The sequence below is a fragment of the Manis pentadactyla genome, chromosome 15 (genome assembly GCF_030020395.1).
Source record: "Manis pentadactyla isolate mManPen7 chromosome 15, mManPen7.hap1, whole genome shotgun sequence".
Classification (NCBI taxonomy): Eukaryota; Metazoa; Chordata; class Mammalia; order Pholidota; family Manidae; genus Manis; species Manis pentadactyla.
Window position 1 is genome coordinate 23,024,832 of NC_080033.1, and position 11,998 is coordinate 23,036,829.

Below are 11,998 nucleotides of genomic sequence, written 5' to 3' on the forward strand. Positions count from 1 at the left end.
ATAGGAACTTGATTAAAGCACAGTATACGTTCCCTAGACGAGGTTGCTTCTTTACTGTGACCACAGTGAAAGCTCAGCCTCCCCTGGCCCTGTGCTTTGGCGCTGCGCCTCCTTGAGGGCTCCTGGCGGGTTGTGGCGCCCTGCCAGGCTTTGGAAGCCTGCGGTCTGGGAAGGGGGTCTTGACCCGCACAGCGTGGCGATTATCATGCGGGCACACGCACAGCCAGCACTCAGGTGGCAGTACACTAAGTCGTAAGGAACCGTGGGGGATAGAGACAGGGGTGACTTGCAGGCCCACGAGGTCCCACGGGTACCCGCCTGCCTCCTCCCCCACCCATTCTCCCCCGCCCCCACCTACCCCCACAACACCCCCCTACCGCCCACCCCCGCGACCCCGGTTTAGTAGGAGCGAGACGCCACGTGGCTGGGGAGACGCGCTGCCATAAACCCCTTCCCGGGGCAGCAGTGAGTGCCAGGATGGTGCAGCGCTCGGGCACCCATGCATCGCTGCCTTGTTCCCCCAAATCCCAGGCACGCAGCGCCCTACGAACCACCCGGCAGGGTTCTCTCAGTAGATACTTGGACACTGGCAGCTCAGATACGAGGCCCCACCTCCCTCTGCACCTCTGCTCCCGCCTTAGAGATCCCTTGAATGGCGAGTAGGGCAGAAGGCAGTAAATTGAGACCCAGTTGACAGCCAACCCGACTTTGGAATACCAGCCCCAGAGTCAAGCTCGTCTCCTCTCTCTGTGCGCCCCACCTCGCCCGGTACCCCAGCCCTGGAATCTAGCTCGGGCGGTCCCGCAGGAAAAAACTGGCGGCCAAGCAGCGCCAGCCCTGCGCGCCTAGCAACCCTAGCGCTCCAGTTAGGAGAAGTAATTAACAAGAAAAAGTTTTCCAGCCCAAGCGGACAGACCGGCCGGGTCCTCCAGCCTCCCCGGAGGCGGCCGCCTCGCCTTCCCTCCGCTACACGCGGGGTCCTAGCGCCCGGTTCTGAAAAGCCCGTGGGACCCTGGAGCACTGCGACAGTAGCTGGGGAGGCTAGTTTTGAGTGGAATCGGTGGGGTCGCCTGGAGAGCAGATAAAGATGCAAAATCACCGCGCTCCGGGCCTCTTTCCCTCCGCCTCTCCACACGGCTGTGTGCGCTGGCCCGAACTTCTAAACCTGTTACCTGCGCCCCAACCCCGGCCCTTTCTCTGCGCCGCCGCCTTCCAGAGTCCCCAGTCCACCTAGGACTGGTTCTAGCTTTCAAAGAGAGTACGCACCACAGTGGCTCAGAAACCAAGACTTGCTCTCCACAGAACCCCTGCGCGGCGTCTGAATGCTCCCGGGCTCCTGGGCCGTTGGCTGAAAGCGGGTGCCTTGGGAAGGCCAGAGGAGGGGGCCCCCCCGCCACAGACCACGTGTGCGCTGGAACAACAACTCGGCCGAGGGTGGAGCACCGAGCTCGGGTCACTGTTCAGCTTGCGGCGCAGGGGGCAGTGGGCGTGGCGCCGCGGCCTTTTCCCGCCAGCGCAGCTAAAGAGCCCCACTCACCTCCCCGCCAGCAGGCAGGCGCTAAGACCCAAGAGGCGCTGCTCCGCCGTCGCCTGTGGTCAGAAGCGGGTTTGGACACTAGAGGGCGACGGCTACCCCAGTATAAATATGAGGCCCGCGCGGGCCTGGCCATTCGCGACCGGGAGCTGAGCGGGCGCGAGCGGGTTGAGGCTCGGGTGGGCTGCGGCAGCAGCGGCGCCCCTCGCGGGCTGGAGGCCGCCAAGGCTCGCCATGCCGGGAGGACTGTAGCTGCCCCATGGAGTCGGCCGACTTCTACGAGGCGGAGCCGCGGCCCCCCATGAGCAGCCACCTCCAGAGCCCCCGGCACGCGCCCAGCAGCGCCGCCTTCAGCTTTCCCCGGGGCGCGGGCCCCGCGCAGCCCCCGGCCCCACCTGCCGCCCCGGAGCCGCTGGGCGGCATCTGCGAACACGAGACGTCCATCGACATCAGCGCCTACATCGACCCGGCCGCCTTCAACGACGAGTTCCTGGCCGACCTGTTCCAGCACAGCAGGCAGCAGGAGAAAGCCAAGGCGGCCACGGCCCCCGCGGGAGGCGGCGGCGGTGACTTTGACTACCCGGGCACCCCCGTGGGCCCCGGAGGCGCCGTCATGCCCGGAGGGGCGCACGGCCCCCCTCCCGGCTACGGCTGCGCGGCGGCTGGCTACCTGGACGGCAGGCTGGAGCCCCTGTACGAGCGCGTCGGGGCGCCGGCTCTGCGGCCGCTGGTGATCAAGCAGGAGCCGCGCGAGGAGGACGAGGCGAAGCAGCTGGCGCTGGCCGGCCTCTTCCCCTACCAGCCGCCGCCGCCGCCTCCGCCACCGCACCCGCACCCGCACCAGCCGCCCGCTCACCTGGCCGCCCCGCACCTCCAGTTCCAAATCGCGCACTGCGGCCAGACCACCATGCACCTGCAACCTGGCCACCCCACGCCGCCGCCCACGCCAGTGCCCAGCCCGCACCCAGCGCCCGCGCTTGGCGCCCCTGGCCTGCCAGGCCCCGGCGGCGGGCTTAAGGGGCTGGGCGCCGGGCACGCAGACCTCCGAGCGGGCGGCGGCGGCGGCGCGGGCAAAGCCAAGAAGTCGGTGGATAAGAACAGCAACGAGTACCGGGTGCGGCGCGAGCGCAACAACATCGCCGTGCGCAAGAGCCGGGACAAGGCCAAGCAGCGCAACGTGGAGACTCAGCAGAAGGTGCTGGAGCTGACCAGTGACAATGACCGCCTGCGCAAGCGGGTGGAACAACTGAGCCGCGAACTGGACACGCTGCGGGGCATCTTTCGCCAGCTGCCCGAGAGCTCACTGGTCAAGGCCATGGGTAACTGCGCGTGAGGCGCGGCGGCGGGACCGCCCTGGGCCGGCCCGTGGCTGGGACACAGGGAGTGGTTTCGGGTCTCCGGATCTCGACAGCCCGACCCGTGCAAGCCAGGACTAGGAGATTCCGGTGCCGCCTGAAGGCCTGGCCTGCGGCGCGTGCCCCTTGCCTTCCTCAGCGCCAGACTCGGTGCGTCTAAGATGAGGTCAGGCAGTGGTTTCTCTCTGCAAGAGAGGAGAAGCTCTGTGGGGCTCAGCCGGGAGCCCCGCAACTCTAGTATTAAGAAATAGCCTTGTGCCTTGGAAATGCAAACTCACCGCTCTGATTCCTACCGAGTAGGGGGAGCAAATACGTGCCTTGTCATTTTATTTGGAGGGTTCCTGCCTCGTTCCTGGGGCTGCAGCAGGTCCCTATGAGAGAAGAAGGGGTCAGGTCCACAACAAGAGGAAGATTCAGGTTGCAGAGAGCCAGACAAGCCAACCTCAGCCCCTCCTCAGTGCCCATCCTTGGAGGGGAAGGAAACACAGGGACTTGGGGCTTTGAACCTAAGGTTGTTCCCCCAGTTTTACATGTAGGTGGAGGGTCCCTAGTTACTTTCCTCTAACCTCCCAGTCTGCAACAGGCTGGGCTTCCCCAGGCAGAACTCACTGAGATGGGATCACCAGGTGACCTCTAGGAGCCCCCTGCCCCTGGTCAGACCAGAAAGCTAGGTTGTGGGTTAGCCATAAGGACATGTGTTCATGGGAGTGGTAGCCTGGTAGAAGAGGGGAACCCAGAAATCTGGTCTGGTGGTGGGGGCTGGGGGTGAAGGGACACTGGGACCATCAGCCTTGTCTGTACTGTATGTCGCCAGCATTGCCATACAAACATGAAGCACAATCAGTCCATCCCATAGGGACTGAAATTATGAGAAGCTTTCCAAATATTTTGCTTTATCAGCCGATATCAACATTTGTATCTGGCCTCTCTGTGTCCCAGTGGTGCCTTGTGCAATGTGCATGTGCACGTCTATGTTAAGCCACCATTTTATTTGGTTTTTGTTTTGTTTTGGTTTTGCTCAGATACTTGCCAAAATGAGACTCTTCGTCAGCAGCTGCAGGGAGGGTCTGTGGCTCTCTTTCCTTTGGGTTTTGGGATTGCTTTTGCTCCCAGGGGAACCAAAGAAGTGAGATGGGCTTCCCCTTTCCCCCAGCTTTCCCTGGGGGTGGCAGTGGGCTGAGGTCCCCTCTGGCCTGGGCTGCCTACAGGCTTGTCCCTCCAGAGGCCCTGGCTCCCAGTCTGGAAGGGAGGCGGCTTCCAGCCAGCATGCACAGATTGCTGGGGCTGGGAGCAGGGAAGGACAGCTTGGTTCTCTTCTTTTGGGAGAACATAGAGTTTCATGCTAGATGTTTTATGTATTATATCTATAATATAAACATATCAAAGTGAATTTTGGTGTCTTTTTAAAACCAGTAAAGCTACTTCCAAGGTTTTCTTTGGGCCAGGTCACATTTGTAAATAATCACAGCATATTCTCTGGCTGAGATTCTGCCTTTCATTAGCGCCTTCCATCCTGAACCCCACTTTATATTAAGGGGGTGACTTCCCCCAACCAAGGCACATAAATGGCAGAAGGAGAACAAGGTTCCAAGCCGAGAAAGCCCAAAGCCTGAAGAGAGAGTCTGATGGGAGAGGTTGGGGGAGTCATAATAGGGACTGGCGTGGCCTCTCCTCAGCCCCTGGGAGGAACAGAGGGCCCCATCTCCCTGAAGTTACGACAGCCTCCTCAGTACTTGGGCAGGCCTGGCCCAGCAGCTCCAGGCTCCAGGGGCCCTTTGGCCACACTCTCTTCCAGATAGGTAACAGCTCCAGCTCTGGGGCAGCCTTCCTCACACCTGCCTTGGCCACAGGCCTCCAGCAGGACCCTGGGAGGGCAGAGAAAGGTCTCAAACAGTATGACCTTCTACCTCTCTTTACCTGGTCTGGATCATGTGGCTGCAGCCCACCCCAGCAGGCCCCTGAAAGGCAGCCTGAAGGCTGAGCACCTCTCCACCCAACCCTGCACACCTGCCCTCACCCAGCCGACCCCAAGGAGGGGGCCCAAGGCTGCCCCACGCACCACCTGTCCAGCAGCCAGCCCCAGCATCTGCCCTCCCCACTGCACCCACCCTGCACCAAGCCCCCAACTTGGGCCACTGCATCCCACTGGCCGCAGTAATAGCCAACCAGGGGAGGGTGCCCTTGTGCCCCAGTGAACAGGGCCTGGGAGGAAGTAGTCCAGGAGGCTTGCAGGGCCCTGGGAGTTTACTGTCTCTGCTAGTACAAGGAAAATACTCTTTACCTTTTGTTTTCATGCTGAGAGTATTCACTTCAGCAGCTTACAGCATATGCCAACGTGGGCTGGGACAGTTTCGAGAAATTACACTTTCTTTTTAAATTCTGAAAGTTTTAGCTTTACCTGCCCGCATGGTAAATGGTGGGTGACTTGCCCCCTTCCCACCCCCCACCCCTCAGCCCCATGTCTTGCCGCCTCCTCACCCATGGCTGCCCCTGGCAGAAGAAAGGCCACGAGCCCCGTGTGGAGGCGGCAGCCTGCCTGCCGCCCTGAGAACCGAGGCAGAGCCCCGCGCCTGCCTAGAGGCCTGAGACAGGCCACAGCTTGCTAGGCCCCAGCAAACCCTCTCTGAGTTCAGTGCTAATTCCAGTTTTTCTTGTTTGAGGGGGCCAAGCTTTGGCTTCCCCCTTTGCCCCCAGAACAGATCCCAGGAGAAGCATGGGAGGGGCATCCCTGCTGTCCTCCCTCCTCTCCCTCCCCTCCCGCTGTCCCACCACAGGGCTTTCCTCTATCAAAGCTGTCAGCCCAGGAAAGGTACCCCTCCTACTGTAGATCCTGAGGTCCAGGGCGGGCTTTCTTGAGGACAAGAGGGACCCAACCACAGCCAGCCCCAGTGTAGCCCCAGGAGACAGAGCAGCCTGCTGGGGGGAGGGGCCATCATGGGGTGAACTTGCCCAGCATGTGCTCTGTGCCCAGCCAGAGGGGCCCCCGGGGAGAGCTGCTTCTCACCACCCACCGCTTCCTGCAGGGCCCCCCAGGTTTCCCCTCCTGACTGCAGCCTTCATGAAGAACTACTCCAAGAGCCAAACACACGCAAGTATTTATTGGATGCCTACTGTGTGCCAGGGCCTGTGCCAAGGATGCACTCAGCTGGGAACAAGTAACCTTGGCTCCTACTCTCAGGGAGCTCAAAGCTCTGTGGCCCCGAGATGTGCTTTAAAGATGAGAAGTGCAATAAGAGGTAACTCAGAGTATTAATAGAGACTACCAGGGAAGGCTTCTTGGAGGCAGCAGCTTTGACCCAAGACCTGGTCACAGACCCAGTCCAACATGCCTGGATGCCTCTACCTTACATTCTCCCATGAGAGGCGGCAGCCACCTTACCCCCGTCGGCTGGCTGCCCGAGCCACAAGTCCCCTGAAAGCATTGTTCAGGGAGCCAGCCTCCAGGGAAGGAGCAAGGACAGAAGGGAAAGAGGGAGGTGCTCCTTTGCTGCCAGAAGCCTCCTGATGGTTGGGCACTGTCACAGATATCGCCCTTATCTCCTGGATCTCCTGGGAATTTGTGAACTTGGGGTTTGGCCCTGACACCTGTGATGAGCCATTGGGACTGGTGAGGAGTGTCTGCCCCTCCCAGGCCTCCCGCCCCCTCCTTCCCAGGCAGGAACCTGCCAGACCTCCTCCATGAGCTGCTGATTTCATGGAGGGAGAGGGGGCGGTGGGGAGAGGGGAAGAAGGGGGCGCACTCGTGGTACCAGTCAAGGGGGAGCAGAAACCCTGACTTTACTTGGCCTCAAGGCATCTGCTAGGTCCCCTCAGGCCTTTTGCAGACATGGGACAGGGTCTTTGCCTGGACAGTAACAGTATCCCCTCTGTTTCTTTCCCATGCCGGCACATAGGGGAGGCATTTCTCTTCTTTTCTTTAAGTGGAACTAAACCACCAGCACCTTTGAGAGATATTTCTTGTCTACAGAACATTCATGCTGTCTCCCTTGCCTCCATACCCCCACTTCTCCCCTCCCCCAACCCCTTTCTGTGGATGGAGCATCTGACGTAAGCAGAGACATAGAAAAGATACCAATTCATTATCAAAGCATCCTAGCCCCATCCCAGAGTAATTAAAAAGCCAGATGGGATCTCTGGGAAAACAGCATTAATAACGCTAACAATCTGTGCTGGCCGGCAAGGACCCAGGAGCGCGTGAGGGGGCAGAGGGGAGGCCAGGGTGCAGGAGCAGGGGCTCACAGCAAGGTCTCAGCCATGTTGTAGCCAGCCGGGGATGTGGCCATCACAAGGGTATGCCTAGATCTGGCCACATCTGAGCTGTCCCCGCTGGCCCCTGCAAGGCCCACTGTGTATCCTGGATCCTGGTTGCTGCAGACAGAGCCAGACAAATGTGGAAGCCATTACTCAGGCAGCCACAGCCTCGGCCAGCCCCATTCTGGCACTTCGGAGCTATGCTTCCCTTCACTTTTGTTATTATTTATTATTTTTCTAGCCTTCTGTCCCTGCCCACTAGGAACAGGCCTCCCTGGATGATGGCTTCCAAAGATGCCCTTTCTCTTTTTCTACTGTGCCTAAGCCCACTGCCCATGCCTGACAATAGCAGAAGATGGTGTTGGGGAACTCCATGAGGCCCAGGCCCCAGAAGTTCCCCTTAGATTGCAGAGCGGCAGGCACTTTGGGCAAGACCAGCCAAACTCTCAGAAGCAGGCATGATTGCTAGGGGAGCAGGGGTCCACTGCCTGGTTGCCTTGACTGGCCCAGAAGGGGCTGGATGAGGACCACAGGAAAAGAATCTTTTGCTGTTCTGAAGGATGTTTTAGGCAGAGCTGAGAAGCCAGACTCTTGCATAGCCCCGTTTCAGACTGTGGTCTGGAGACCCACCCAAGGTGGGCTTAAAATGTAGTTTTCTTAGATCTATCAAGTTGGGATGGGAACTGGCTTATTTAAAAAACATCCTTTGTGATTCTTACACATCCAAAGAGCTATTTTCTGACCTTCATCTTCCCTGTCTCCTTGTCCCCACCCTCCACCCTCACCCTCACCCTCCCTAGAAATTGTTCTCCCCAAGGTCACCATGAGCTCCTGGAGCCAAATCATATGAACTCACCTGGGATCCTGCCTTTCTTGGACTCCTGCTGAATTTGGTCCCAGTGGACGTCCGGCATCTGGCCTGCAGCAGGTCTTTAACACATGTTTCTGAATACATGGATCTCCCTGCAACTCATCTCTCTCCTTCTTTAAGAAACATCCTCACCATCAGCCACCCTTCCACTCAAGAGTCCAATGAGTTGGCCTGAGGTCCACCAAGCCGGGGCTTGAAGGACCAGGGTTTATCACTGTGTGAGGCAATGTCAAGACACCAGAAATTAGGCTCCATCTACTTGGCCCATGAACCTATCCAGTTCCAAATAATCCTCAGCACCTCTGTGGGATTAGTTTACCAACAGAACCAGGGTCCAGCCAGGCCCCAGGAGATGGTCATGCTTCATAGGGAGGGTGTACAGGGAGGAGGCGGGATTTCTGGGAGAAGGGAGAGGACCAGGGAGAAGCAGGGCCAGCATGTCCCAAGGCTGCTGGAGCCGGGTTGCTGCTGGATACACAGGGCAGTTGGATCCCAGCATTTCTGCTGTTAAAGCCTCTCAGGCCTTTGCATCTCCCCTCTCGGCCTGACTCCAGGGTGACTGAGAAAGTCATTATTGAGGGACTACAGCCTGAAGGTGGAAACACCAGTGGCCAACTTCAGTGGCCTAGGGCCCGGGCATATCACCCAGTAACCCAGACAGGGCCTGAAGGGAACCATCAGGGCCTGTCCTGAGCCCTCTAGATCTGAAGATATTTCTGCTACTTAGCAAAATACGTGCCAAGCTCTCACCAGAAAGAAAACCTCTCCTAAAGCAACTGCCGTCTCTTCCCTGCCCAGTCATGGAGGCCTCAAAGAGTCCCCCACCTCCTTGCTGAGCCAACCCAGCATGCTTCCCCAAACCCCCAGGAATCTGTGTCCCTGTCACAGGAAATGTGGCTGATTTATGGCAGCCCTTCCAGCGCACATGACAGCCAATGGCAGCGCCGCCCCTGCCCAGAAACTGGGGGGCAAGATGGTGTCAGGGATGGGGTGCCTGCCCCAAAGGGATCTGCAGTGACCTTCAACATCAGGTTCGGACCCGTCTGAAGGAGCTTCCTTGGGTGCTTCACAATTTGCAAACACGTTTTATTTGATTCCTCAGTTTTGCTAGAGCAATTACGATGACTAAGCATGACAAATCACTCCCAACACGGTGTCTACTCGCTGTTAGGAAATGTGTTTGCTTCACTATTTTGCCTGGTATGGCAACATTTTAAAAATAGACTCATTCACTGTACTTGAAGGCAATTTGTTCCAAATTTTCCCACTAATTTGATTCTAATCTGATATTTAAAATTCGTGTGACCACATTCCCACTGATTTATAGGGAATAAGCCCTACCTGGCAGTAATTTAATTGGCTTTACCCCAGGAGTCCACAGGACAAAGGATTTATCCCAGAACAATTTGAAGGCACTGGTGTCTGTAATGTTTAAATGTATGTCTAATTCAGCATTCCAAGTACCACTTGCCTGGGGCCACTGTGTGTGGGCTGAAGGCCACTGCTGTTCTCCTGCAGAGTGCTGGCACCTAGTAGGGCAACAGTCCTCACTGAGCAGATTCACCATGCCTGGATGTTCTGGCACGGTACATGCTTGAGGTGTGCGCTGAGGTGGAGGAAAGCAATTTGTTCACAGGTGATAAATAGAAGTTCCCTCTTTCCCCCATCCCACGGTTGGGATGGGCCACAGGCCGTGCAGTCCTGGCACCAGCTGAATCCTGGCTTTGCCTCTTACTGACTATGGCCCTCATAAGTCTCTTCATTTCTCTGAGCTTCAGTTTCCTTTTATGCAAAATGTATGCAAAACTAGTGGCACATCAGGGAGTTGAGAAAGGTAAACAGGCAAAACTTGTGAGCCACTTGGACCGTGGGTTAGAGTAGGAGTCAGAGGGGGAGGGGAGGGCACACCTGGGTCCCTGAACAGTGCCATGGAGGGAGACAGTCACCTGAATAATTTAGGGCAAAATCCTTACACCCAGAATAACCAAGTCATGAAGTCATTTTAATTTTGCTTAGACTTTTTTCCCAGGATGCCTTTCATTTGCTTAGAAGGCATTTAATGAGCTCTTCCTAGGTGCAGAGCCCTCTGGCCGGTGACCCTGAACACTGAGCATGGTGGTCATCCCACCTCTCCTGCTCTCAGCAGAGCAAGCCAGGGCGCCCCATGTGCAGGAAAAGATTCTCAACTTGATACACATGCAGGAACCTCGGTGCCGACTCCTCATCAGCGACAGTGTTCTCACTGGGGCATCAGCCTCCCGAATCCCGAGACACCCCCGCCCCACCACCACGGCCTCCCTGCTAACTCCTTTCTCACTGGAAAGCAGGGCCCTCAGGGAGTAGGGTGGCCCTGCCTTTCCTTGCTGGTGGCAGGGGAGCAGGAGGACACGCCGTGTGGGTGGGGGAGGCACCTCCTCCCTGCTTTCCTCCTTCAGCTCCCCACTGGGCCATCTTAGTGCTTGGCCAAACAGCTGGTTCCCATTTGTCTGACCTGACCTCATTCGAGCCCAGGAAGTGAGGAGGGAGGCAGCCCTCTGCTCTGTGGGGAGGCTTCACTGGGCTCATACAAGGGAAGCTACTGGGGTCCTGGGGGTGGGGGGGTCACAGAGGCAGGTGGGAGGAAACCTTAGCCAAGCTTCCCCAGAGCGGGGGCCACCAAGAGGAAAGAGCGCTGGAACCTACTCTGCATTTTCTCTTTTGCTGCCAGGAATGCCCCAACGTGAGAGTAACTCAAGTTAATGAGCAAACTCCTCAGGCAAGGAAGGCAGGCAGCTCTCAGGCACGCCCACCTTGTGCTCAAGCCCAGGAAGCAGTTGGATGCCACTTGCCGAACCAAGGCAGGGCAGCAGGAATTGAGAGGGGCCAGGAGGCTCTAAATCATGGGTCAGCTGGGCTTGGTGCTGGGCAGCAGAAAGGAGGCAGGCCGACGTGGGCAACGCCCAGGGGAGAGTGGTACCGTGGGGCGTGGGCATGGACCTTGGGGCTGATTCTGAGCCTTGGGAGGGGGAAGGGTCCTCCCAAGAGCAATTCCCAAGTTCACCAGCCTCTATGTGAGGAGCAGTCTCACCGGGGCGAGGTGGAGGCATGTGAGTCATGGGCCAGGCCCCTAAGCCAAGGGGAGGTGCGGATGGTGGCTCCCAGCCTGAAATGTGTCAGAGGTGAGATGAGGCATCTTGAGTGATGCGCAGTTTATGTAACTATGTGGGGCAATGCTGCCCGGGGTATGTGTGAGCCAAACTAGAAAGGAGAGCAGCCTGCTCCGATCCTCTACCTCCCTGGGCTGCTCCCTGGGCTCATCGGAGGCCTGGCGGCTCACCAAGGAGCTCTTCTCCCAGGACCAGTGATAAGACCAGGGCAGGAGCAGGATGAGCACCTGGGCTGCTTCATTAATGTCCAGTGGGACAGTTTAATGCCCTCCACCCCCAAATCCACCCAGGGGAGTGAAAGGCTCATGTTTGCCTAAGACTCATTATTGGCTGTATTCCATGACACCATTCCCCTCCCCCACACCCACCCCACATGTCACAAGTTAATTTACTTCAGTGTTTAATTTTTGAATTTAATCAACTGAATGTTGTTTGGAACATCTTTGAGAATTTCAGAAATTGGGATGATATGTCAGAGACATTGCAGAACCAGGTTTGGGGGCCGTTGTGATGCCACCCCCCTTCTCACTTGTCATGGGCTGAAAGATCAACTGCAGTTGGCCATTTCTTTCTGCTTTCCCCATGAAACAAGCCATTGGGACTAGTACCCCCATAGCACATGGTTTGGAGGGGCCTGGGAATCTGGCACATGCTGGATGGCCAGACTGGGAACAGGGCCTCAATGAGGCTCTACTGTGGAGCTGCTCCCAGTACCCAGGCCCTGATGCTGTTTACACAGGGGCTCGGCCTGCGTTCCCACCCACTGAGGGTGTGAGACCATGTGTGTCCCGGCCTCGCCGCACACCTGCTGTGTGACCAGGCACAGGTTTGGCAGCCTCTC

At 57.8% G+C, this 11,998-nt stretch overlaps 1 protein-coding gene across 1 annotated transcript; it reads left to right on the plus strand.

Annotated features, from left to right (window-relative positions):
• Positions 1-1,648: 1,648 nt before the first annotated feature.
• Positions 1,649-4,279, plus strand: CEBPA (CCAAT enhancer binding protein alpha). Its single transcript, XM_036929892.2, has one exon. The coding sequence runs from the start codon at positions 1,794-1,796 to the stop codon at positions 2,865-2,867; it is 1,074 nt and encodes a 357-aa protein (XP_036785787.1). The 5' UTR covers positions 1,649-1,793; the 3' UTR covers positions 2,868-4,279.
• The last annotated feature ends 7,719 nt before the right edge of the window (positions 4,280-11,998 follow it).

Coding starts and splice junctions, on each gene's coding strand:
- CEBPA (XM_036929892.2), top strand. CDS start 1,794: ATGGAGTCGGCCGACTTCTACGAGGCGGAGCCGCGGCCCCCCATGAGC.